Raw genomic sequence first — 26,407 nt, 5'->3', positions numbered from 1 at the left:
AAATCCTGGAATGATGAAAAGAATATTTGTAAAAACACAATCAACGGTATAAAATAATTAATAATTTAATACTTAGGCACTGCCATTCTCTTTTATATCTGTGTTAATTTTTGTATCATTTTCTTTATTTGTTTTGTTGTGTCTATAATGTTGAGATAGTCATGCAATATCATATTCTCACCAGGCGTTCTTTCTCAGCAGTCTCTAACTTTCTCCGAAGTTCTTTCCTGTCTGTCTGTAAGTATGCAATCTTCTGGTCGAGTTTTTCAGTCGCTTTGGGGATAACATCCAGTCTTACATCGGATTCCTAAATAAACATTAACAATTTAAATATGAATTTATTATTTTGTATGTCGTATTGAAGACGATGATGATGATAATAATTCTAATAAAGGTGAAGATTTTATTTATTATGTGAAACAAACTGAAATTTTAACCAATAACATAATGCAATGGCTATAATAACTATGAATTAATTACTTTGTAATCTGCAACTAAATCAAGAAGTAATATAGAGTTACTTGGAATACATTAGGTGTCTTAAATATCCCTTCAGCCCAAGTCGGAAGGTTCACGGAAACCGGATATCTCATCTTAGAGAGCCTTGGAACTTGTGAAACCTTTGCAAATTGCGACTATTAAATCAGACCCCATTGAACCACACATTACTATATATAGCTTTAGATTGTGACATCCTCATTTTATTGTGTTTATAATCATCAACTAGTTTTTTTTTTCTACCTGGCATTCCTTGCGGCTGTCTTCAAGTTGAACGCAAAGTTCTTCCTTTTCCTCGATCAACTTTGAAGCAAGTACATGTCGATTTTCGCCATCTCGACTAACAGACTCGAACTGATCTTTCAGTATCTATCATAACAATTTAAATCAAAATTATTAAGGATTGGTTCAATATATACATGTATCATGAAATGGGTAACTAACTCTTTTTAATAGTGCATGATAGAACGTGTATTTGAAAAAAATAATGTAAACTAATATAATTTATAGTTTGGTACAATAATATATTTAGCATTTTGTTTCAAGTCAAGTCAATTATAGGGTTATTATTCAAAACATACAACAAATTTGATAAAGAAATATTCCAGAAAAAAATGTATTTTCACCAAAAGCATGGTATCGAAATTTATGAGAATCTCCAAATTTCACAAAATTGTCGTTAACAAGATTACTTCTCGAATGAACAGAATGTCAACAAATTCATATATATAAATGAAAACATTTCAATTCTAAGAGGAAGAATGAGCGTGTAAATACCTGATATTGTGTCTGATTGCTTCGAAGTTGTGTCAAAAGATCGGTCCTTTCTTTCTCCCATTTCAAAGTTTCTACTTCAAATTCCGCTTTCTCGCCTTCTGCAGCGGCGACTTTCTGTTCTAAGATCTGTAGAAAATAGGCAAATGTATATATTTAGAGGTTAGAAGAATAAAAGAGATTCATGATATAATTAAGTAACTCGTCACTCGTCTATAGAATGCTTGAAGCTACGACGTGAAGTCATAACAATATAAGCGTAAAGAGAATCATATTTCATTTGATATTGAGGAAAGAGTCATATTATATAAGGATAAATTGTTTATTCTGTTGAAAATGAGCCAATAATTGAAAGACATCGACAAATCTGTAAATTGATGAGACATTTTCTCATTTGTAATTATAATCAGGAGACTGTAATTTTGTCCATTTTTTTTAGAATACATGTCCCTTTTTGAATTGCACTGGAAAATAATCCATTGTAAAGTGTCTTTGAAATGTATTACCTGACATAGCGCCGTATTTTTCTCAAGCTCCTCGAATAGTCCATCCTCTAATTGAGTCTCAACCGATGTAGTTTCCTGGCGGAGTTTCTCATTGCTTTCACTCAGAATTTCAACCTCTTCCTGGAGATGCTGGTCGTGAGAAAATTTCAAATAGATATGAATATGTTAAAAAAAACATGTGATTTTTGTTTAAAGTATGTCTGTAGCAAAAACGAAAACACTTAACCATTAACATAATTAACTTGAAAACTTAATTCGGCAAAGAATTTTGATAGGGAAGAACTAATTCTTACTGCATAGAATTTTAACTATTACAATACAGTGTGTATTACCAAAATATAATATGTTTCAAAATTGCGGCTAAAATTTTTATATTTCAAAACATTAAATGTGTCAGAAAACATGATGTTATAATAACATCTATTCCATGGTTGCTATACTGTACATACCTTGATTAGATTACGCATGGATCCGAGTGAAGTAGAAAGGAGTTTATTTTCCTCCTTCAGTTTGGTAGCAAGTTCTTGTTTCTCGCCTTCGGCTTCTAAAGAATCCAGTTTATCTTCCAAAACCTGTTAGGAAGAGATGAAACTTGTTTCATATACAGTTTTCTTTTCAAATTCAAGAGAAGAGAATTGATGATTTCACAGTGTCTTTTCAAACGGTATATCAGCCAATGCACATAAGTCCTTTTTCAGTACACGGTGTGGTGTATATTTTGTTTAGTTACAATTAATTAAGTAACTACTCTGACACTAATTAGCCAATCAAAAGATCAAGATCAAAGACTGATTAATGTTTGAAAAGTTATTGGTTAGTGGATTCGAGGTAACTGGTACTTGCGATTCAAGTATCAGACTTTGGTGTGTTTTTTGTACAGAGTCCGTGTACGTTTGTAAAGTATGAAAGCAATGAGGATTTTTAACGAGAAATGGAAGAAATAATGTATTACATAATTATCTAAACATGTATGTATAATGAATCATCGTTCGGAGTGAATCTTATATTTCAATGATTATCTTTTATCATGTGAAAATCAGAGCTGTTAAAATCCATCAAATAACTTGACTTACATGCCTCTCTGTGTAAGCCTGCCCTAACTCAGTTGATAGCCTATAATTATCGTCAGCCAAGTTGTCAGCGAGAGATTGAAACTCTAGCTTCTCCTCAAGTAAAATGTCGAATTCTTTATCCAGGTCCTATGAGAGAGAGAGAGAGAGAGAGAGAGAGAGAGAAAGTTAAGTAATTATATCATTGTTCAATAGAATAATGTTATTTCGTTATGAAAGTATTGTGCAACTGTAATATTGAGATATTTTTCAAAGTGATTCTTTATATTTCTAATTTAATCAAAGTTACCTGATATTTCTGATTGGCCTCCTCAAGCTGAGTTGAGAGATCGTCTTGTTTCTCTGCCTGACAATCAGGTTGTCTCTTTTCAGGATCTGTTTTCTTCCTAATAACCTGGATTTTCTCCCCCATTACCTAAATGAATAAATTGAATATTATGTTGTATAATACAATGTACTTCAAAATATCGAGGGGGGGGGGATACATATAAAATATATACAATTTGTATTAAGCCACTGGTATAATGATACCTCTTACATAGAACAATTGTAATAGTCTAGTTTGTACATATGATGTGTTTTTTTATTCTCATTTCCAAACCCGTTTACATTACGTGGTGTTTTATTCCAAGGGTTTGGGTCTGTACTTTATCCTGTGCAACTCAAGCTATACAAGTTATTAATATTGAGTCAATCAATATTTCTATATAATTTTCATTGCTTTAGATAGCATTTGATTATACTTTGTAAACTTATTTTCTTTCCTGTCCTAATCTTTGTGGTGAACTTGTTAATTTTTCAATCTATCTTGTTAAAACAAACTTACTCAGAAGAAAAACCCAAGAAATCTTACCTGACGCTGTTTGGGTGCAGTTCTAAGTTGAAATTTCTGTTCATGTCTCTCCTCTTTAAAACTATCAGAGCGAGGCTTGAATGAATCTCTTTCCTCCTCCAATGGTTCTCTCTCCTCCTCCAGTGGTTTTATCTCGTCATCCCATTCTAGACCGCCCTCTTGGTCCTCAACAGTAAAACTCTCTTCTGGTTCCTAGGAAAATCAATAATAATCTCTGTATAATAAATACACTTCAAGGCAGGATAATTAAGAAAAGTGTAACCAAACTATGGAATCCAGGATTTATGTTTACTTAAGAAAACACTAACTTTGTCCGTTTCCAGTTTCTAGAATGTTCTTGATTTTCCTTCCTGTCCTAACATTTGTGATGAACTTGTTACATTTTCAATCTATCTTGCTACATGTAAAACAAACTCATTCAGAAAACAAACTTATAAGAAATTGTACCTGACGTTGTTTGGGGGTCTTCTTGAGTTGAAATTTCTGTTCATGTCCCTCCTCTTTAAAACTATCAGAGCGAGGCTGGAATGATTCTCTCTCCTCTGGCAGTGGTTCTCTATCTTCTGGCAGTGGTTCCATGTCGTCATCCCATTCAAAATCATTCTCTTGGTCCTCAGCAGTGAAACTCTCTTCTGGTTCCTATGAAAAATGAATAATAATCTCTGGTATAATAAATGCACTACAAGGCAGGATTATTATGAAAGATTGTAACTAAATTATGGATTTTTGATTTATGTTTACTTGAGAAAACACTAACTTTGTCCGTTGTCCGTTTCTAGAATGCCATATTTTCCATTTGTCTAGGTTGTGTTTAATGTAGGTTTAAAAAACAAACATTTTGAATTGTGATTTTGTATTTTGTATACCTGATATTGCAGGCGACGTTTACTGAGCTGAGCTGAAAGTTCGTCTTTCTCTTTCTCCAAGCTGATTGTACGAACTTGCAGTTCTTGTTTCTCCGCATACACAGCCGCGAATCCCTCGTCCAATTCCTATCAAAATGAATTCAATTTGCACAGTAAATCTACATTAAGCAAATATGGAGCTGGAGAAAAAACGAAAGTCATAGAAAAAATTGTAACTGAAGGTATAAGATTGTCTATACATCTATTTTCGATATCATTTTAAGTTTAACTCATCTTAATCTTTCGAAGATATTGTTATTACACAATGGATATAAAATAAACCTATCGAAACATAGAGTATTAGAGTATTTTCAATCATCATTGAGAGTTTATACCTGGTATTGTTTGCGAGTCTCACTAAGCTGAGCCGACAAATCATCTCTCCCCTCTTCCATTCTGTCAGCGCGAGATTGGAAATGTTCTTTCTCTTCATTCACAGCTGTTAATTGATTGTCCAGTTCCTACATCAAATAAGAATAAATACTGGATTGATATTTGTGTCAAAGAAACAGATGGAGATTAGGAGGTGGAGAACCGGCGAACTATACACTTACACTAATTTCATGAATTCATGATATTTTATCATAGGTGAACATTGATTCAAAATCATGTTGCTAAATCCTAACAAATAAGTATACCAATACTGCAAATGAAAGAAGGAACAGAAATATTTAAAAAAAAAAACATACAAATTAACTTACCCTCTTGTCCTTCTGTCATTACTATTATTATTTTCCATTTTTCTAGGTTGTGTTTAATGCAGGCTTTAAAAAAAGCACATTTTGACTTGTGGTTTGTATCTTGTATACCTGATATTGCTGGAGACCTTTACTGTGCTGAGCTGAAAGTTCGTCTTTTTCTTGCTCCAAGCTGATAGTACGAACTTGCAGTTCTTGTTTCTCCGCATACACAGCCGCGAATCCCTCGTCCAATTCCTATCAAAATGAATTCAATTTGCACAGTAAATCTACATTAAACACATAAGGAGCTGGAGAGAAAACGAAAGCCATGGAACTTCTTTATTCAACTGAAGATACAAGATTGTCTAAGCATTTATTTTCAATATCATTTTAGGTTTAACTCTTCTTAATCTTTCGAAGATATGGTGATTACATTAAACAGATATTAATAAACCTAATAATCATCATTGAGTGTTTATACCTGGTATTGTTTGCGAGTCTCACTGAGCTGAGCCGACAAATCATCTCTCCCCTCTTCCATTCTGTCAGCGCGAGATTGAAGATGTTCTTTCTCTTCATTCACAGCTGTTAATTGATTGTCCAGTTCCTACATCAAATAAGAATAAATACTGGATTGATATTTGTGTCAAAGAAACCGATGGAGATTAGGAGGCGGAGAACCGGCGAACTATACACTTAAAATAATTTCATGAATTCATTATATTTTATCATAGGTGAACATTGATTCAAAATCATATTGCTAAATCCTAACATATAAGTATCCCAATAAGTTGCAAATGAAGGAAGGAAGAAACAGAATGATTATTTATTAAACATAAAGATTAACTTACCTTCTTGTCCTTCTGTTATTAGTATTATTATTTTCCATTATTTTAGGTTGTGTTTAATGCAGGCTTTAAATAAAAAGCACATTTTGACTTGTGGTTTTGTATTTTGTATACCTGATATTGCTGGAGACTTTTACTGAGCTGAGCTGAAAGTTCGTCTTTCTCATTCTCCAAGCTGATAGTACGAACTTGCAGTTCTTGTTTCTCCGCATACACAGCCGCGAATCCCTCGTCCAATTCCTATCAAAATGAATTCAATTTGCACAGTAAATCTACATTAAACAGATAAGGAGCTGGAGAGAAAACGAAAACCATGGAATTTCTTTATTCACCTGAAGGCACAAGATAGTCTATACATTTATTTTCAATATCATTTTAGGTTTAACTCATCTTAACCTTTCGAAGATATTGTCATTACATTAAACAGGTATTAAATAAACCAAGTAATCATCATGAGTGTTTATACCTGGTATTGTTTGCGAGTCTTACTAAGCTGAGCCGACAAATCATCTCTCCCCTCTTCCATTCTGTCAGCGCGAGATTGGAAATGTTCTTTCTCTTCATTCACAGCTGTTAATTGATTGTCCAGTTCCTACATCAAATAAGAATAAATACTGGATTGATATTTGTGTGAAAGAAACAGATGGAGATTGACAATCGAAGAACCTGCGAACAATACACTTACAATAATTTCATAAATTCATATAGATGAACATTGTTTCAAAATCATATTGCTAAATCCTAACAAATAAGTATACCAATACTGCAAATGAAAGAAGGAACAGATTTTTTTTTTTTTAAACATAAAATTTAACTTACCTTCTTATCCTTCTGGATGTTTTTAATTTTAGAAGAAAGTTTGTCCTTTTCTTTCTTTCTCACTTCCATCCGACTTTCGAACTCCTTGAGTTGCTGGGTAGCTTTGGAAAACCTTTCCTCCGCCCCCTGTTGATCACAAGAGAAGAAAAAAAGACATCGCGCAATAAACATCATGAAATACTCAATTTCTGATGATAATTTCCGATGGCGTAGCCTGCAAAGGAAGGAGGCGACGTCTGCCCATCCCCCAAAATCAATAACATCTGCAGAGGATAACATACAGGAAGCCCAAGTACATCTCTCTCCTTAGAAGAAACCTACAAGAAATCACCCCGTTTTGCTTATTTCTAGGTATTGACAAGATTCATATTTACCCTTTTCTCTATAAAGCTTTTAGGCTAGGGGAAATGGGTTAGCAGTACATTTTGTTATTGTATTTGATACACAGCTATCTTTATAATTCTCACTTTCATAACAAATGAGGTTATTCTGATGAATCCCATTAATGAGGGTGGTAGTACTTGTTTTAATTCTAATGAACATGATGTTTTTGATGAGTTTAGAATAAATCGGAAGCGAAGTTCAGAATGTAACAATGTTCTCTGTGCTCTCAAAAGAATCCTACAAGTAATCTAATTCTTGACAATATTCTCGTGTTGGCCAAGCTACCTGACAATCTTGTTGACTCTGCTCTAGTTCTGAGGAGATGTCCGCAATTTTGGTTTTCAAGTGAGTGATCTTTCCTCGCATCTTCTCAGCATCTTGAGTCATGGCTTCAATCTTTTCCTCATTGTCCTGTGAAAGATTATAGTTAACATCAGTGTGCTGATTGTCCACTTAAAACCCGCGAGCCCAGAACAACCAAATTGTATAGGGTATAGTAAACAGAATTATATGTAAAATCATATTTGCCCAAACTTGAATGCAAAACGTTGTATTCCTTAATAGTTTTTACTAAATTGAATTCGGGAAAGTGTCATTGTGTCCGGGGGAAATGCACGAACCTTTGAGAAAAGATATACAGACTTTGAATTTTTGTTATGGAAAACGTTAATTAAAGATTTGCGAATGCAGGCTTAATTTTTTTTTTAAGAGTTGCGTTTACATGTATTGTCAGTGGAAAAAGCTCATGATTATATTTCCATTTTATTGTAATTTCATTTATTTTTCTTGTCATTAATTATTGTAAAATCATTTATATCCGACTATTTTTTAAAGAAACGATTGTTTAAAGTTTTAAATTAATAAACAAGCGGTATAAATAATCTCTAAAACTAAAATTTACTTCTTGGACCACGACTACGTTGACCACCTTCTCCTTGCGAGAGGTATGTTGGGTCTTCACGCGGTGTTTCTCCTTTTTTTCCTGAAATAAAATGTTGAAAATATCAATAGTGAAGAGTATACATTCTATCAAACAATCAACCGTAATACATGCATATGTACATTTTATTGACGATTTTAACTTTGAAGGATCATGATGATTCTGTCAGAAATTATGATGATTGAAAACTATTAATGATATTTCGATATCCCAATATAAATTGCTTACGATTTAAAGAAGTATTGAAAATGAGTGAGTGTCTATGGTGGATAATATTCCTTAATATCTCTGTTGTGTCTTTTTACCTTTAGTTTGGACTTTAGATGTTTTAGCTTTGACTTCAGGTGAGAAACCTCATTGGCATGACCGATGTTTTCTGTCAGAAGGATCTCTTTCTCTCGCAGTGCGGACTGTAGCAAAGCAATGGCAACAATGTTGATTAGGATAAGGATTTACATTTTGCTAGTGAAAAGAACTACATGTACCCCCCCCCCCCCCCAAGGCGTGCTAAGCGATAAACCATCTTCTTCTACCTTTAAAAAAACAAAACATATTTCTCCCTTTTTATGTCTTTTTCTCTTTTTTTTTCTTCTATAATTTTGTTCTTCTTCCTTTCTCCTTTTTATTTTTTCTTCATTTATATAAATTTCTTGTTTCTTCTTCTTTATTTTTTCTCGTCTCTTGTTCTTTTCTTCTTTTCTTCTTTTTCTTATGTTCCTCTTGTCATTCTCCGTAATCTTTCAGCTTGTACTTGTCTTTAAAATCAAGCGGATTCTTTCTTAAGCCAAAGATGTTCTAACAAGACTTCAATGAGATAGATTAAATAAAATAAGAAAATGACCACAATGATTGATTTTGTTCCTACCTGCAATCTTTCTGTAGTTCTTCTTAAAAGAAGATCCGAGCACTCATGCTCATCAGAACATCGCTGGATCAGAGTGATGGATTCCTGACGTTCATCTATCAAACCCTGTAACGACAAAGAAAATAACAAAACATATAAAACACTTTTTGCAAGCCAGTAGATAAAGGTGCTGTTGGCAACTGCATATATTATGACAATTCTTTCACCGCAAGGCTAAAGAAAAGATGAAATAAGGTTACATGTTAATGACAGTTTTCGTCTATTTCCGATATGTTTTGGTCAACTTTGCTTTTACTCTAAATGCATACTTACGAGATGACACTTTAAAAAGATATATATATATATATATTTATATATATATATATATATATATATATATAAACTTCGTTGATCTGCATCGTAACACGTTGGAAACATCAAACGTTTAGATTCAAATATTTTTGGCGGTATGTTTTTTTTTCTCCTCTTTTTCTTCTCATTACCCATATATACATGTACATGCCAAAAGAAAATAAGAGATAATTTGTACCTTTTTCTTCTGTACCACATACTCCATGTTGGAATGTATTGATTTAAGTTAATATGGAAACAAAATATGTATCTACCTGATGTAGTATGGCTAGGTTTCCTTTCTCCTTCTTAACCCGAGTTATAGCTACTTTATGCTGTGAGATCAGATCATCTTTCTCCTTCTTAACCCGAGTTATAGCTGCTTCATGCTGTGAGATGAGATCATCTTTCTCTTGGCGCATGCGCTGCAAGAAAACAAATACATCTTAAGGGATAACGCCCTGATTAATCACTCGTTGGTGTAGTAAAAATGGACTTAAACTAACTTTTGATTGACCATTCTACTTTGATAAGCACAAAACTGAAACATAATCATAACACGGAAATTGATATTCCGAAATACTATATTCTTGGAAATTATGATTCTGTTTTCTCAGAAATTTTGAGGGGCATGACTAAATGAACACACAAAGAGGAACAAAGCTGTTTTATGGGAAAATAAAATATAGCTCACGGAAAAGAGCTGCTTATCCCTCAAATTAATGATCATGATGAGAGAAACGATCTTTTACGAAAATGTTGCGATAGTGTACCTTTGGTTGTGCTTATGGTACTCAGGAACATCATATTATATTCCAGCTCTTAATAACCTAAATAAAACTCTATTTTACCTGGAGTTGGGAAGTCAGATCTTTCTTCTCCTGCTCCAAGTCGGAGAATTTCCTTTGCAAGGTCAGAACAAGGCTGTCGCCCTTGCGCTCTGTTCGATCATGCGGCTATATAGATAATAGTTAAAGAATATTATGTTTATCTTACATGATTAAGAATACTCAATGAAGGATGGACTACTTTGAAATCATAAAAACGTTATCATATAAAAATCAAAAATAAATAAATCAGTATATGAAAATATTACCTTTGTGAAGCTATAGCCGCTCTTCCGAGAGAACTCTGCAGTATTGTGATGTGTCTAGAGTTAATTAACAAAAAAAGGCATTCAAGATTTGTATCCATTTCACATATATCGAGATGATATCAATCAAGCCTTTCCCTTCTAAAGCCCCTCCCCCCCCCCCCCCCCCCAACTATTTTTCACACACGATTTCATTTTCAGTTGTAATTGTTTCTATCGACTCCTTTCTCGCTCTATCTATCATTCAACCCCCCCCCCTCTCATTCTCTCTCTTTCAAACAAGTTCCCTTCACAGAGTTTTTTATTTTTTATATATCATCCTGGAACGACTAGATTGGTTGATGTAAATGGTACCTCAAGGTTTGTCTCCAGTTCTTGTTTCTGTGTCTGCAAGGTGGCAATTTCTTTCTCAAGCTCCAAGATCTGGTTGTCTTTCTTGGGCTCGCTGGTTTGTAGATTCTATTAAACAAATGAATAAAATGTCGGTAAATTAAATTTAAGCAATAATACTTCGCGTTGTTTTTTCTTTTGAAATCAATTTTTAATTTGTACTTATTTCTTGAAAAGGGGAAACGTTAATTCAAAAAATATAGTAATACCTTTAATTCTACAATCGCGTCATCCTTCTGAACTTTCATTTCTCCAAGTTCCAGTCTCAGAGACAAAGCTTGAGCGTTTGCCTGAAATTCAGCTGTTCGGAGGCTCTGAAAAGGAATAAAAAGTCATCTTTAGAATTATTGCAGGTAAGGATTTGTGTGTATGAAATGAGATACTGATTCCCAAGATTGACTCAAAAGAAAAAATATATGAAGGTGTTTTATTAATTTGCGTTTGTTTACCTCAATCTTTGAGTCCAGTTCCTTCTTCTGTTGCTCCCAATTGGCATCATCGTCGACCTTAGCATTATCTAAGGCCTGCGGGTTAGAATATAAAGATATGTGCTGTCAATTTTGTCTAAATTGCATGGACGCACATCTCGGCAAGCATGTTTACTGCAAACAAAATAATTACACGCATACTTTGCAAACGGGATTAAATTCAGTTTCAATTGGAATTAATGTTATATTATAACTATTCTGAATAACACGTTATTTTGGTCATCAGTAATGTTCCAATTTCAAAGGAAAAAATTGATCATGGCAGTATTGCCTTGATGACGTATTTTGATTGCTTATAATTTGTTCATGACATAGTTTTCGTACCTTGATCTGTAGGCTAAGGATATGGTTGAGCTAGGTATTTTAATAAGTTTTCATACCTTGATCTGTAGATTGAGAAACTGGTTGAGTTGTTTGGTATCATCCAGCTCTGATTGAAGGTTCAATACAACCTCTCCGGCTTCCTCGTAGCGCTGAAGCAAACCCTGAAGGAAAAAAGTACGATTAAGATAAGTTAATTTAGCATAATTTAATTGATGTAATCATACATAAGTTGGCTTCATTCAATCATCTAGCTTCAATTTCATAAGTCAACACATAGTCTAAATATGTTGGTACTGATTCATTTTGATACGTTTCACGAGAAGTAATTTAAAGTGTTAATAGATGAATTCTTATCCTCTACAGTTTATTTTTTATTAAATGTAGCATCTTTTCTATGTGGATAAAACTACCTCAGTGTATATTTTTATAGGGTTTTCTTCGATTGGTTTTGCATATGGAATGATGTTGTCTAATAGGTCGTTGTTTTCATTGCCCCTATTATGATGATCATCATAATATTCACCCTGTTACCTCCCCTTTTAAGATGCCTCTGCTGTTGATGCTTTCCCCCTTCCCTGATATGATTAACCTACCTCAGTCTGAAGCACCTTCCTGTCATTGCCAATTTGAAGATCACGGATCTTGTGCTCTAGGTCACTGACAAGTTTGGTGTCTGATTTGCGCTCTTCTTGGGTTTGCTATGAAGTAGAAGATATAATCTTATCAATCACGTTAATTTAGAATGAAAGGAAGTAAAGCCACTAAGCACAGAAGGTACTGACACAAATCTGCTAGAATCCTATAAAATGACAACTGCTTTAAATCAAGTATTTCATATTGCTATTTCTGTTTAGTTTGTTGATACCTCCACTATTGTTTGTTTGTTTGTTGATACCTCCTATATCATTTAACTTTAGAAATGATATGCTACCTTCAGGTCAAGGGCCATATAGTTGTTCCTGGTCTTGAGATGGTCCAGTTCGTTCTCGAGTTCGACGATGCGATTGGTCTTCATCCTCTCAAGATCTTGGGCGTTCTATCAAAAGAAAATTAAGTCCTGAAAGTTACTTTCTATAATAATCCATCTTTAAAAGAGATATTGCATGTTTGGCAAATAAAATTACCTCATATGCACGCAAACCTTAAATCACTGCTATTGAAAAGATTTAATGATTTTGTTGTTACATTTTAGTCTACGTCCTTAAGACAAGTATCCCATGAATTTGATAATCTGCTAACAAAAATAAAGATTTTTTACATATATTCCTATTCAACATTTACTTTGGTCAATTTAAAAAAAAAAATTTTTTTTTTAACGTTTGATTACTTTCAATCATATTCCGGCTTGACATTATTCACGAACAACCATGCTAATTTACGATTGTGAATTAGAGTTGAAATAAACTTTAGTGCTGATAAACTGCATGAGTTTTTTAATGTTTATATAAGTCCATTTTAATTATTGTATCTCACCAGGATAGACTCTTCTAAGTCAGCTTTGGAGTCTTTGAAGTCCTAAAATAAATAAATAAAAATGATGCTCAAGATGACTGTTACATTAAATATCATTATGACAATTGATACAAAATATTTAAAAACAAAACAGAAACAACAAAATTAATATTACCAGGGTAAAATTTCTTTGTGGATTAAGGCTTAAAGGTAAAATTGTTCACCTGACTGAATTTTATTGTTTTTTTCTTCAGAATTCCATTTGGTATTAACAGAATAGGACTTTCTTTTTGCTTCATTTTAATATTTGATCTTTTTTTCTTTCTTTTTTCAAACATCTATCAGCATTTTAGCACTTGGTTTTCTTTCATATTATCTAATTTCCCGAAATCAACTACAGTAGGGCTTAAAAGCATAAAAGGTGATGGACATCAATAGCACACATCTAAATCTCAGACAAATAAATTTCTGTTCTAATCATGAATTTTACCTGGATGGTGTTGTTGAGCTTTGAGATGACGTGGCGCTGTCGGCTCCATGTGGAGCTGAAATAGTTAGCTAGGCCAGCAGGAGCATGGTGACCGGATACTCCAGCGATCTCTTTGCAGGTCTTCAAGAGTGCCTCATTACCCTATATTCAAAGATGGAAAAAGATTAAAGCAACTTTGAAATTTAATGAAAGTTTGGTGGAAATGAGAACTTCAAAGATATCTGTTATTTGCAAATAATTTGTGCATATTCTTATTAGAATAGAAGACACATGACTTACCTACATGTATAGGCCTATGCTATTTTTTTAAACCTACTAAAATAGCATCTAATTTTATTTTTTTTTAACGAATGAAGATATTGTGAATCGCATCCCAAGCCTACCAGAGAATTCAGCTTGGAAACATCAATCGGTTTTACCTTCTACAGCGATTATAGAATGCTTTTTGTGAATAAGTTAGCATCTACCTGAGATTTTGATTTAATTTAGGCATTTTTAATATGGACATTGCTTCAAAACAAGAAACTGGATATGGGAATAATATTCAATTTATTAAGTCTCAATTTAGGCCAACCTGATTGATGACTACACAAAGGATAAATTAAAGACCATATTGTAATTCTAACTCCAATTTACCTTGATGGTTTTCTCAAGGTAAGCGGTATGCTCTTTTGAGGATCTAATGTACTTCTTGAAGGCTCGTGCAGTCCTGACAGAATTGACCTCGGAACCAAGGTTGAGCTCCTCTTGTACGTCAAACAAGAGAACATCATGGTCCTTAAAGAGAGAGATAGATTTGAAATGATGTAGAGAGAAAAGAAACAAATAAGAGTGCAAGGAGTGAGACGCAAATTAAGAGGGAAATGAACCCGAGGGTGATACGAGCTTTCACATAATCTGCACCTTATCCAAAAGATGGGTGAAAAGAAAAATCATCACCTAATATTCATCCATGATTTTGTTAAACGTGCGGTGAAAGTTATGAAATGTAATTTTTTCACTGTATTTATTACAGAGGATATAATTGTTGACTTCTGATTTCAACCTTTCATATCTCAAGCTAATTGTAGTTACCTTAAGTTGCTCTGCCATTCTCTTGATCTTGTTGTCTGTAGAGGACATCTTTAGTCTCAGTTTACAGACCATGTCTGCCGGGGTGGTGGTAGGCGCAAGATCAAAAGATTCTTGAAGGAATGTCAGCAGTAGTGTCACGTGCTGCCAGAGGAATGTAAGATAACATATTTGTTTAGTTTCTATCACGTATCTGATTTCGGATTACACAAATAGATGACATGATAGCCCTTATATAGTCATTCATTTTTAATGAGTTCGTTTTTTCTGTGTTTTGTTATTTATTTAAGGCCCTGTATACATCGTCATCCCCGTCCCCCTCTCTCTATCTCAGTATCTATCTGTCTATCTATTTTCTCTCAACCTGTATCTTTTTACATGTAATTTGCATCATAGTTCTTCTATATGGTTTCTTTTTCTTACTTCGCCACGGATTTTCTGTGATTTAAATGAATCCGCAGGTCGTGCACTCAGCTGTCCCTTCGTGTGGGGCAAGATGGTATCGCCCATCTTCCTCAGTCTACTTGGTAGAAGAGGAAGGTTTTTCTTCTGCTTCACTGTGACACTCATTCTGAAACGAACAAAAGTAGCAGAAGTAGTAGTAGTACTAGTAGCACCAGCAGCAGCAGCACACCGGGATACTATATTACTAACTTATATATTAATATTATTACCACCACCAACAATGCCGTCATCATCATTATTATTATCATCATCATCATCGTTGAAAACATAATTTTCGTCATCATCATCCTCTTCATAATGATCACCACCACCATCATCCTCATCATCATCACCATGGCATCACCATCATCATCATCATCATCATCATCATCTCCATCGAACAGTGTTTTATATGTATATATTATACTCCAAAACAAGAAAGCTCAATTTCACACTTATCACTCGTCGCCGTTTTCACGAACCGGCACAAGCCACCGAAATCCCTTCAAAATGTAGTTTTTATTTTTTTTGCATTTTTAGCATAAGTTATCAACAATCTTTCATTTCACCAAATTTCAGCATCCAAAACGCTTTAGTTTTTGAGATATCCATGGTTACACAAATGACAAAAACGACACACGAGCCAAAAAGCACGATTCATATTTTCACGAACCGGCACGCGCCGTTATAAGTCAATGGGCTGTGCCGGTTCGTGAAAATATCTTTGCGCTTACAAGACCTAGACGACGCGACACAGGCGGTTGTGCCGGTTCGTGAAAATAAAATACGCGCTAAGACAGCGCGAGCGCTTTTGTTTTGCGCGTAAAGTTACATAGGAAAAACGACACAGTGGCTTGTGCCGGTTCGTGAAAATATTTTTGCTCCGTAAACAGCAAAATAATATTTTCACGAACCGGCACGAGAGTCCAAAGCTTCGTAATATTAATAGTAATTGTCATTATGCTTAACAAATGGAATGTATAGAAAATACAGAATATTTTCCTTTCATTGATATGTATTTTGTGATATAAAATTTGACATAAGGCATGTTTCTGGCGAATTCAAAACGGGCTAAACGTAAAACGCGTTTTTCTCAGAATGTACTTATTTCGTTGCGCGTTGGGCTGTGCCGGTTCGTGAAAACACTGTAGAACAAAAAGTCGCATCAATATTTAAAGAAAAATAAAACATCTATTTCAAAGTTTGCTATGCAAAGTACGCATTAACGAAAATGGACAATTCGCGGCACTTAGGGCCTTTATATTTTCACTTGAAAAGCATAGAAAATTAAACAAAAAATGTCATATTACCTGCAATGTCACGAAGTTTGCTTTTCCGTTCAATGATTTCCAAGAATTAACGTTTTAAACGTTAATATCACTCGAAGTTTCGATAAGGCAATAACTAAACGTGTTCGCTAGTATGCTGCATTAATCATTGTGAAGATTGGTTGCTAAGACAGATTCGTAACACGGGTAGAATTTCGGTTTGATCGTGACGTAACAAAAACTTTGGACCAATGAAAGCGCGTATACACACATGCGCATGCGTGTTACGAGACTCACTTTCGACTGGATCATGACGTAACAATAAACGTCTGTCCAATGAGAGCGCGTATACACTCGTGCGCATGCGTAGCGTAGGAAGCAACTTTTGGCTTGTTCGTGACGTAACAATAAACTTCTGCCCAATCATTAGAGCAGGGGTGTATATACGTAACCACGTTGTCCACACGTCACAATAGGGACTTTTAGATACGTCTGACGTCCATTCAAGGCAGTGCATTAAAAGGACGTCGGTCGTAGCAATCCACGTTGTCGTTGTGCAAATCTAAAAGTCCCTAATGATGTGCGCTCAACGATCCCATCTCTTTCGTCTCCCCTCCTCCCCCTTGCCTTGATCTCCTTTATGAAATATTATGGTTTTAATTATGGTAAATATGACTGTATACAGAAGATCTTATTTTATTGGTAGAGATCATTTTGTATATATATATATATATATATATATATATATATATATATATTCATTCACTTCATCCCCTTAAAATGGTTGATAATGCATACTCCAACAATGCAGGGTCGGTGATGTAAGAGATCGAGAGACGGGGCGCTTCTCACATCAATTGATCAGATGTCGTCCCTCCCCCCCCCCCCAAAAAAAAAAGAAGATAGTAATGATAACGTTAAATAGTAATATTGATAATAATAAAATAAAAGTAATACAAATTATATGTTGTCAATATGATGATTTAGAGCTACCTATATCCATTGAAAAGAAAGGGGAAACTTATTATGATGAAAAGTGCTGTAAATGCAAAGTACTAAATTACAAAGTGCCATTTTGGGGGCTACACGAACTAACAAGTTGATAGGTTTAATATCCCCAGGATAACAATAGAAAGCAAAACGCAAAATTATTCCTATTCGGGAGCGGGGCGGGGCGTGGCTTAATCGGCGAGGCGAGATGATCCTTCATAGAAGTTTGGTTGCTAATCTTCATTGAATGCCCCCCCCCCCCCCCCGCCCGCTCTCCGATCAGGACATTCAATCGTCGCTTCAGTCTTTTTAAAATTATTATATCAGAAATATAATAGTAGAGAATATAACATGTAAATGAAGTGGGTTGAAATCGCAGATTGTGATTTTAAAATATTCACTTAATTCACTTGCGGCAATGTATGACGATGCACCTATTGCTATCGTTTCGAAATTTTCAGAACACCATACATGTATAAATAGATTATAGCAGTTTTGGTTTGGTTAGAGATAAGAAGAAATTCCAAATGAAAGGACTGCCATCATACTGACGTGCGAAATAACACAAGCACACACTACGTAAGGGCAATGTGTAATTTGTGTTATACATTCGTACTTATTGGTAATCCATCTATTAAGTGTGTTCTCTCATCACTAGTAAGTTATATGTAATCTATTCTGAAAAGGACAAAGCGAATAAAGTTATTGCCAAAACTTGGAGAAACTTTATTTTATTAGTAAAGAGTAGCGATTCCTATACGATCAATGTGCAACACAAATGAAGAGAAGCATGATTTTTTATGTTCGGTTGAGGGGGTTAAATTCAGATAGATTTCCACACACAGTCATGTATTACCAAAGAACATTAGGAGCATTGTGCAGTTAACACACTCACTGTCACGGTTAAGGTACCTTATAGGTTTACCATGATTAACTGCATTTTGATTATTTCACCTATTCAGAAATTCACAAATTTTCGAGCATTTTATTTTCGCGTAGACTAGTCAATAATTTTCTTTTTTTATTTGTCCGTTGATCTCATTCTTCTTACTACTACTAGTCTACTACTAGTTGTGATCGCTGAATTCCGCCGAATTCAGCAGCGAAAATAGCACGGAAATGGATTGTAAAAGCCTTTGCATCGTGATCTTAATCATTTTACCATTTTGTATACACTGCCAGGGTAATCATGTTACTTTTCTATTTTGAGAGAGAGTTTAAGATCTAAATATCTGCTACTTTGTAATATGAAATAGAGATGGAAATATACTTCGGTCCCAGATATAGCTTTTCATGTAGTACATATTATTTTTTGTATTTGAAGTAGTTAGCGAGCTGTGAGTGAGGAGACCCTATCCAATCTCTATTAACATATATTTTTACATGTCTACTTAGCTTCTACACGTATACAACAAAGATCAACTCTAGTAAAAATGAAAGTGAGGATGGATATCCGATATAGGTCTAGAAGTCTAGAGCGATCGAAACTTGTTGATGTGAATGCACAGAATGACAAAACGAACAAATTTAAAATGAAATTTCAAGGAAAGTTGACTAGACTAGATGATGATAAAACGATATTTGTAAAAGTGCATGTATGGCTCACATGAATATTGTTATTATTTTGACCCCAAAGTGCAAGTTGCCATTATTTATAGTATTTTATTTTAATTATCTAGTTGTCATGCAAAGAGTTTAAACTTTGATTAAAAATGTATAAGGGTCATGAATCTGATATTGGACAGAGGAAATATGAAATTCCACTTAGTTGCAGGTATCAAATTCAAATAGATGTAATATTTGTAGACTATATGCAAATTAGGCCTGAGTCATGTCGGGATTTTCATAAACCGGGTCCCGACGGCCTTGTACCGATCGGGACCCGGTGTCCCGAAATCAGCTCGCAGGATTTGCCACTTGCCTCTATAAAAAGCGCATATCATCAGTATGTCCCTTAAAAGTGACCTTTTTTATCAATTAAATAAATCAACACATGCATACCTCGGCTCAGATCGGTATATTCTTCCATTTGACATTATTTTCATCCATGATTGGCGATGTTTAGTGCCATTTTCGTGCCTCTAAAAGTAAAAAAACTGGGGCAGAAATAGAAAGACAACATTCGAGCCGCCATTTTGATTCATGCAGGTTGAATAAATCTGGTCAAAAAATATGAAAGTTAGAATAATAAAACGGCTTTCTAAAAATTTCTTCTGTACAATATACCGATCATATAATATTTTAAAGACAAAATAAATATTTATCTCTTATTTTAAACATCGCATGCTTTTTTTTGAAAGCTGAAAATTACTTGGTAATCAAGAGTTTCGATACGGATAGCGGTTGCAAGGCAAGTTCAGACTAGTATCGGGAAAATGCGCAGTGCTCCTCGTAATTAGCTGTAATGCGTGCCAGAACGAACCCAAACAAAGACGTGACCGTAACGAGAAAAAAATCATTAAAAACTACGAGAGCACAATTGGAAAGACAACTACTGCTCAAAATTACCATAATCAGATAGATAACTTGGACAATGAATTCAATAATCGCCCAAGAAATGCCACAGAAATTGTGATAATCGAGGGGTAACTGGGTACATTTTTATCGCAAGGGGCCTGCTGCAAATACTCGAATCCTTTGTTATACTGCTTTTTACCGTAGAGGGCGTTATTTGCCTCGTATAGCCTCGTGTTCAATTTAAACATGTGTAATTCGGATATTGCAGCAGGCCCTTCCGATAATGATTGTACCTATAGTAACTCCTTAAATATCACTATTTATGTGGCTTTCCTTGGACAACTATTGTTTTTTTCCTCCAAGTTATGTATCTGATTACGATAATTTTGAGTAGTTTTCTTTCCAATTGTGCTCTCGTAGTTTTTAATGATTTTTTTCTCGTTACGATCACGTCTTTGTTTGGGTTCGTTCTGGCACGCATTACAGCTAACGAGGAACACTGCGCATTTTTCCGAGACTAGTCTGAACTTGCCTTGCAACAGCTATCCGTATCGAAACTTCTTGTGATTACCAAGTAATTTTCAGCTTTTAAAAGAAGCATGCGGTGTTCAAAATCAAAGAAAAAATATCTATTTTGTCTTTTAAAAATTATTCGATCGGTATGTTGTAAAGAAGTACTTTTTAGAAAGCCGTTTTATTATTCAAACATTAATGTTTCTTTCAACCTGATTTATTAATCCTGCCGAGAGACCCGGCCAGTACAGTAGCTAGCTAGCTAGCAGCTGGCAACAACAACCCCATGGGGCGAACTGCCTTGCAACCCATATATTTATATCAGCAGTTCGGATTGATTCAGGATGAGCTAGAATATGATTGGTAACAATTAAATACTTAAGTTTTAAGGTGGATTGATTTTAGTGGTGTGCAAAACTGCAATTTCTTACATATTTCATTATTTTTTTTCGGAGCGTCGGTTCTCAAAAAACGAAACCGGGACCCGACGGCAACGGTCGGGTCCCGGTGTGATCGACCGTACCGACTCAAGCCTAATGCAAATTCTATTTTGTTATAGGTGCTAAAACATGTACATGTACTAGATGTACTTCATTTTATCATCATCATCATCATCATCATCATCATCATCATCATCATTATCATTATCATTATCATCATCATCATCATCATCCTCATCATATTTTGCAGCAGCAGCAGCATTATTTATACACCTTTTAACCCTTTTGATGCTGTTCTCTCATTCAATGTGGGGACCACGAAGTTCCTTCCTATAGGCAATGGATTAAACTTCCTTTTATTTATATTTGTCTTATATTTCATTTTATCTCGAAGATGGAACAAGTCTGGGAACAGGTGGTCAGGATCCTGCAACACCAGCGCAAACCATGGCAGCAGTAGTGCAGGAAAATGTCACAAAGACTACCACCACACCTAAACCTGACACTAATCGTACATCAAGCCCAGCCACTCAGGCACCAGGATCAGCTAATGCATCTACATCAACTTCAGGACCCACAAAAAATGAAACTTCACCAGTCACAACATTGGTATGAAGTTTATGGCTTTGAAAATGAGATCTATACAAACTTAGAACATTAACTAGTGAACATTTCCTGGTTTGTCTAAGAATTGAAACAAACACGCTTGATCTTTTAGTCAGGATTGGGAGAGCTGGTAAATTGAATTGATATTCATGCCAAGAATTTGCCTTTAAGCACTAAATTACTGTTTCATAACATTGAACTCATTTACCTTCTATTCATTACATTTCCAATGTTTCAAACAGGTAAACTCTAAAGGAAACTCAAAATATCTATTAGACACAAAAAGATCTATTTTTGTCCAATTTGTGTCTGCCTCATTACTGAAACTATCAAACAACCTTCCATCTTCTCTTATTTTCATTTCCGATAAAAAAAAAAATTTGATGGTATGCATTTAATAAGAATTGCATATCCTCCGCAGGCCAATGGGGAGCCTGATGAGGAGCTCCCTACAGAAGATACAGTAACCGATGATCCCACAGCTACGGTCGGTCTTGATGATGATTCAATCACCACTACTGCACAACCAACCAAGCCCTCAGTACCAGCATACTATGAGCTCTGTCCTTCTGGTTTACCTTGTGAGATGCTAGGAGCACAGTGCCTCAACTGCAGTATGGATACCTCTTGTGTGTACGGGAGGGAGTATAACACAACATGTTACCCTAACCAAGGACTAGACTGTGTGGTAAGCTTTCTTATTGATCTGTAAAACACCTGCCCTCTCTATGTATTCAATGTATTCAATGTTGAATGATTTAATGATATAGGTGTTCTTCAATTTGAATTGTTTCTAACATATGCCATAATATGTAAGTCTTCCTTATGATTCATTGGACTTGTATTTCTTGATGAACAAAATCTTGTAAAAATGGATTGTATAATTTGTTGTATTGTCATTGTTTTATTAGAGTATGAGTATAAGAATATGAAAATTTAACATTGCATACATTTGCATTCCCATGCTATATTTGTACATCTGTTCCTTGTTGATCTCTCTCTCCCCCCCCCCCCCCCCTCTCTCTCTCTCAATCTCTCCCACTTTCTCTCCCTCTCTTTCTCTCCCTATCTACCCCCTCTCTCTTTCTCTCTCTGTATGTCTCTCTGTCTCTCACTGTCATAAATATTCATATTCTTACAGCTCAGTAACTCACTGTTTAGTTTTGAATGCTCTATCATGTCCTTGCGTGTATGGAATCTTTTAAACATGAATTATCTTCATTTAAAATAACATACAATATATCTAGAAGTTTTATGAATATCTTATTCAAATATAACTTAGTTATTATGAACTCTTCATTGATTTTTCTTCCCCCTACAGGGTTCTTTACCTGTGGAAAGGTCATACCAGTGTAGATACTGCTATCAGACTGAGACCTGGCAGCAGTCGTGTACACCTGCCAATAATTGTCATGTTTATGCTTGCCCGAAGCAATACATTAAAGTCAACTGTACAGTGGATGAGGATGTATTCTGTTTGGGTAAGTTCTGGAACCCGTTTCACACAGCCTTTTTTCAATGAAAAATTGCAAACATCAGTGACAAATCTGCTGATAACTAAGATAACCAATCGGAAGCGAGGAATTCAGTAGCTTATAACAAAAACTGTCATTTGTCACTGATGACAAGTTCTGTGAAACGCCCCCCTGATTGCATTGCTCCCTGCATTTGCCAATTGGAAATAGAAATCATCAATAGTTTTGTACAGTTATCAAAGTGAAATTTACAAGCATAAAATTTGACCCAAACAATTTATTTCATGACAGAATTTAAGAACATCATATCTTTCAAGGGAATAAAGTCCATTAACATGAAGGTACCTTTCTCTGTCTTCAAAGGTCTAGTACATTCAACACAAAGATTTTGGGGCCGTCCACACTATTTTCTCTCCAAAACTTTCAAAAGATTAATGCTCTGTTTGTACAATTGACGTGCACCCATAATGGTTTTAAATGCAATTATCTACTTGACTCTGTCTTCTCTTCATAATTAAAGATCTATGTGGGCAACCTGACATGTTCTTCAACATTATGCTTGCTATAAAGTTGTTCTTTGTCAATAATTGTTAGATGGGGTGCTTGTGATATGTATTCTTCTCAACACAATCGTGTATTTGACTCTATTTGTATTCCATTCTTTTCAGGTTCCAGAAATTTTCATCGAAGAAAACCCTGCAACTGGACTTCTGGATCAAAGTGGTCTACAGCTCTCATATTAAGGTAACATAACTTCCCCTATCTTATTAAATAAAGTGCCACAATTAACATCTTAATTATTCCAGATATACGATTCATTCTGCTGCAAACCTATATAAGGGTAGCAGAAATTACATCTATTTTGTTCTTGTGGATGAATTAAGGCTGACTATGAAGAGATTCGAAAGAGAAGCAAATTGACTAGAGATGAATTTTATAGAATGTTTGGAGACTGATTATTTAATTTATTAGTATCATTTACAAATAGGCCCTGTGTGAAAGATTTGTGTCACCTTATATGCTATCTAAAAAAATGAAAAATTGCTTTGTACGACCATTGAATAGAAGTATCTTTCCGGTATCACAATATAGTGTGTATAATAATCAGTCATTTTATCATCTCTTATTTGATTAATCAATTATATGTACAACTGGCTAAAAATAAAGTTTTGTACGACCCTTTTATTGATTTGAGTATATTCTATTCTACAGTATCACACTTGGAGGCTTCGGAGCAGACAGGTTTTACCTGGGCTACTGGCAGTCAGGTCTGGGTAAGCTATTCAGCTTTGGAGGGGCTGGGGTCTGGACACTGATCGATGTCTTACTCATTGCAGTTGGCTACATCACACCCTCTGATGGATCTCACTACATCTATTGACCAATCAAATTGACTGTTATGAAATACAACTGGGCTACTGGCAATCGGGTCTGGGTAAGCTATTCAGCTTTGGTGGGGCAGGGGTCTGGACGCTGATCGATGTCTTACTCATCGCGGTTGGCTACATCACACCTTCGGATGGATCTCACTACATCTATTGACCAGTCAAATTGACCGTTATGAAATACACTTGAAAATCAACATCTCACCAATATTTACAATATTTAAATTTGTTAAAGACAGGTGCCTCTTTCAGATATTCACATTTCTTAAAATTTATAAATTATCATGGATACAAATAAATGTATTACTAAGCTACATCTTTATTGATAATTTTCAAGTAAAAAAAGATGTATTTCCCAAATTGCCTTGTGCTTATCCATGTTTTATGCGTATGCACCATGGTGCATTGCACTGCTAAATTCTACTGATGTCTAGATAAAGAAAAACAGGGAAAACTATTCGCCAGATTATGACGAAAATCGGCTAGCTAATCCCCCCAGTTTAATTAAAGAATTCCCCCCACCAGATGGGATTTTTGTCTACATGCAGTGCTCATTGCTCCTTTGAGTCTGAATGTTTTAATTCAGTTAGTCAAGTGGAATTTGCTTCATTATTTGTGAGATGGTTTAATGTCTCTTGGTAGTCTTGAATTGTGTGAATCAGAGGTTTGGAGGCTTTAAGTGCAATTATGGAATACTGTACATAGAAGAAGAGATGTATTCTAGTAGACGTACTATGTACAATCTTAAACAGTCGAGAAGCAGTTAGATCATCTTTGATATTAATAATGTAGAGCATTTAACTACTGTTTCAATGAATTAGAGATACCGGTACAGTTGAAAAAGATATAACAGTACATGTTTATGTAATTCATCAAGATTTTAGTTGTAATAGTTGTTCATTGTGAAGAAGAAAACAAAATCATTGGAGTTTTAGTGCTTGTTTCAAAGTGTGAATTTTTGGATTGTAGAAAAGAATTAATTTAAATATCAACTCTTTTCACTGTCAAGGAAGGAACTTTGTAGAAATGTATGTAAAAGCAGGAATAATGCTATGCTGGTTAATAGCTTGATACAGGTATCATATTCTTTATATTTCCCATGCTTTTCATCTAGTATTGAAATCTTTGAAATCTTTGTAAGTTTTTTTTAAAATAAATGTAATCATAGTAGTGAACTGTATTAAGAAAGACAATTTGTTGTTTATATCAGTACTTATGCATGATTTTGCTTCACATTTTTGTTTGTAAAATGAAGCACTTTCTTTTCATTACTGTTATGTATTTTATCATTAGTTGATTCATTAATCAACTACTGAAGAGGTCATAAAGGTTTTTATGTCATAAAATCGTCTGAACACAAATTATAAAATAAACTTAATTTTTGAGAACTTGTTCAAGAACGCCAACTTTTCTGAAGAATCACACACATGTATTTGTATGACATTTTTTATGTAGAAAGAGGAAGAAAGATAATCATGTTGATGTGGCCCTTTCACTGCATAGCTCATAGATCCACCACATTTGATGGCTGTGTGATTATATAGATTTTAATGATCTAAAGGAATTTATAGTATGTTTTAGTACTGTTGTATAAATGTTCAACAGGCCAAACAGATAATGTTTTTCACTTCATTAGCATGCTGTTTGCTGCATAAGGATGGTGTATCATCTTGTTACATAGCTTCATGAAATCTTCTGTAGTGGCACAGAATATTGCAGCTTTATGGCAAGGGAACGCATCTGACCGATTGTCACTTGTCATTTCCCCCAAGTAAGATTTTTTGTATCAGAGCAGGCATATACTACAATCTGCCTTACAGTTTTCAGCACTTGCTTGTGGTTGCCCACAAGATCCATCAAGGTGCTGAAAGATAATTTTGCTAGATGTGGTCCTTTACAAATAAACTACGGTTTTATGTGCCACTGCATTTTGCTCCAATGTTTGGTACCATGATACTATAAATATCTGATTATGAAGTGCATATTTCTTGTATCACTGTATGTAACATATGTTCATGTGTAATGTATATTTTTACAAAAGCATGGTTA

At 34.7% G+C, this 26,407-nt stretch overlaps 2 protein-coding genes across 2 annotated transcripts; one reads left to right on the top strand and one right to left on the bottom strand.

The window, feature by feature from the left end:
• Nucleotides 1–5,349: 5,349 nt before the first annotated feature.
• LOC105443736 (myosin-2 heavy chain-like) lies at nucleotides 5,350–15,350 on the bottom strand. Its single transcript, XM_030976983.1, has 21 exons — nucleotides 15,204–15,350; nucleotides 14,784–14,924; nucleotides 14,346–14,453; nucleotides 13,710–13,850; nucleotides 13,241–13,282; nucleotides 12,699–12,803; nucleotides 12,361–12,465; nucleotides 11,824–11,928; nucleotides 11,405–11,479; nucleotides 10,920–11,024; nucleotides 10,324–10,428; nucleotides 9,748–9,897; nucleotides 9,143–9,247; nucleotides 8,583–8,687; nucleotides 8,239–8,319; nucleotides 7,623–7,748; nucleotides 7,017–7,079; nucleotides 6,601–6,726; nucleotides 6,249–6,374; nucleotides 5,768–5,893; nucleotides 5,350–5,541 (listed from the first exon to the last, which is right to left on the bottom strand). The coding sequence occupies exons 1-21, from the start codon at nucleotides 15,348–15,350 to the stop codon at nucleotides 5,350–5,352; spliced, it is 2,379 nt and encodes a 792-aa protein (XP_030832843.1).
• A 3,174-nt stretch (nucleotides 15,351–18,524) lies between these two features.
• On the top strand, nucleotides 18,525–24,505 carry LOC105436412 (TM2 domain-containing protein 3). The gene is made up of 6 exons (XM_030976799.1): nucleotides 18,525–18,665; nucleotides 21,287–21,501; nucleotides 21,920–22,186; nucleotides 22,820–22,979; nucleotides 23,642–23,717; nucleotides 24,186–24,505. The coding sequence occupies exons 1-6, from the start codon at nucleotides 18,602–18,604 to the stop codon at nucleotides 24,352–24,354; spliced, it is 951 nt and encodes a 316-aa protein (XP_030832659.1). The 5' UTR covers nucleotides 18,525–18,601; the 3' UTR covers nucleotides 24,355–24,505.
• Nucleotides 24,506–26,407: the final 1,902 nt, after the last annotated feature.

Source organism: Strongylocentrotus purpuratus, unplaced genomic scaffold (assembly GCF_000002235.5).
Source record: "Strongylocentrotus purpuratus isolate Spur 01 unplaced genomic scaffold, Spur_5.0 spur5_scaffold_9, whole genome shotgun sequence".
NCBI lineage: Eukaryota > Metazoa > Echinodermata > Echinoidea > Camarodonta > Strongylocentrotidae > Strongylocentrotus > Strongylocentrotus purpuratus.
The sequence above is the reverse complement of the archived record's forward strand: the minus strand, read 5'-3'. Positions and strand labels throughout refer to the sequence as shown.

Excerpts from the sequence above, each read along its gene's own strand:
- LOC105443736 (XM_030976983.1), bottom strand. The coding sequence starts at position 15,350 with ATGAGTGTCACAGTGAAGCAGAAGAAAAACCTTCCTCTTCTACCAAGT. Across the intron at positions 12,466-12,698 it reads ATATGGCCCTTGACCTGAAG|CAAACCCAAGAAGAGCGCAA; the intron begins GTAGCATATCAT and ends TCTACTTCATAG. Across the intron at positions 8,688-9,142 it reads GAACTACAGAAAGATTGCAG|TCCGCACTGCGAGAGAAAGA; the intron begins GTAGGAACAAAA and ends GCTTTGCTACAG.
- LOC105436412 (XM_030976799.1), top strand. The coding sequence starts at position 18,602 with ATGGATTGTAAAAGCCTTTGCATCGTGATCTTAATCATTTTACCATTT. Across the intron at positions 18,666-21,286 it reads ATTTTGTATACACTGCCAGG|ATGGAACAAGTCTGGGAACA; the intron begins GTAATCATGTTA and ends TTTATCTCGAAG. Across the intron at positions 23,718-24,185 it reads TCTACAGCTCTCATATTAAG|TATCACACTTGGAGGCTTCG; the intron begins GTAACATAACTT and ends TCTATTCTACAG.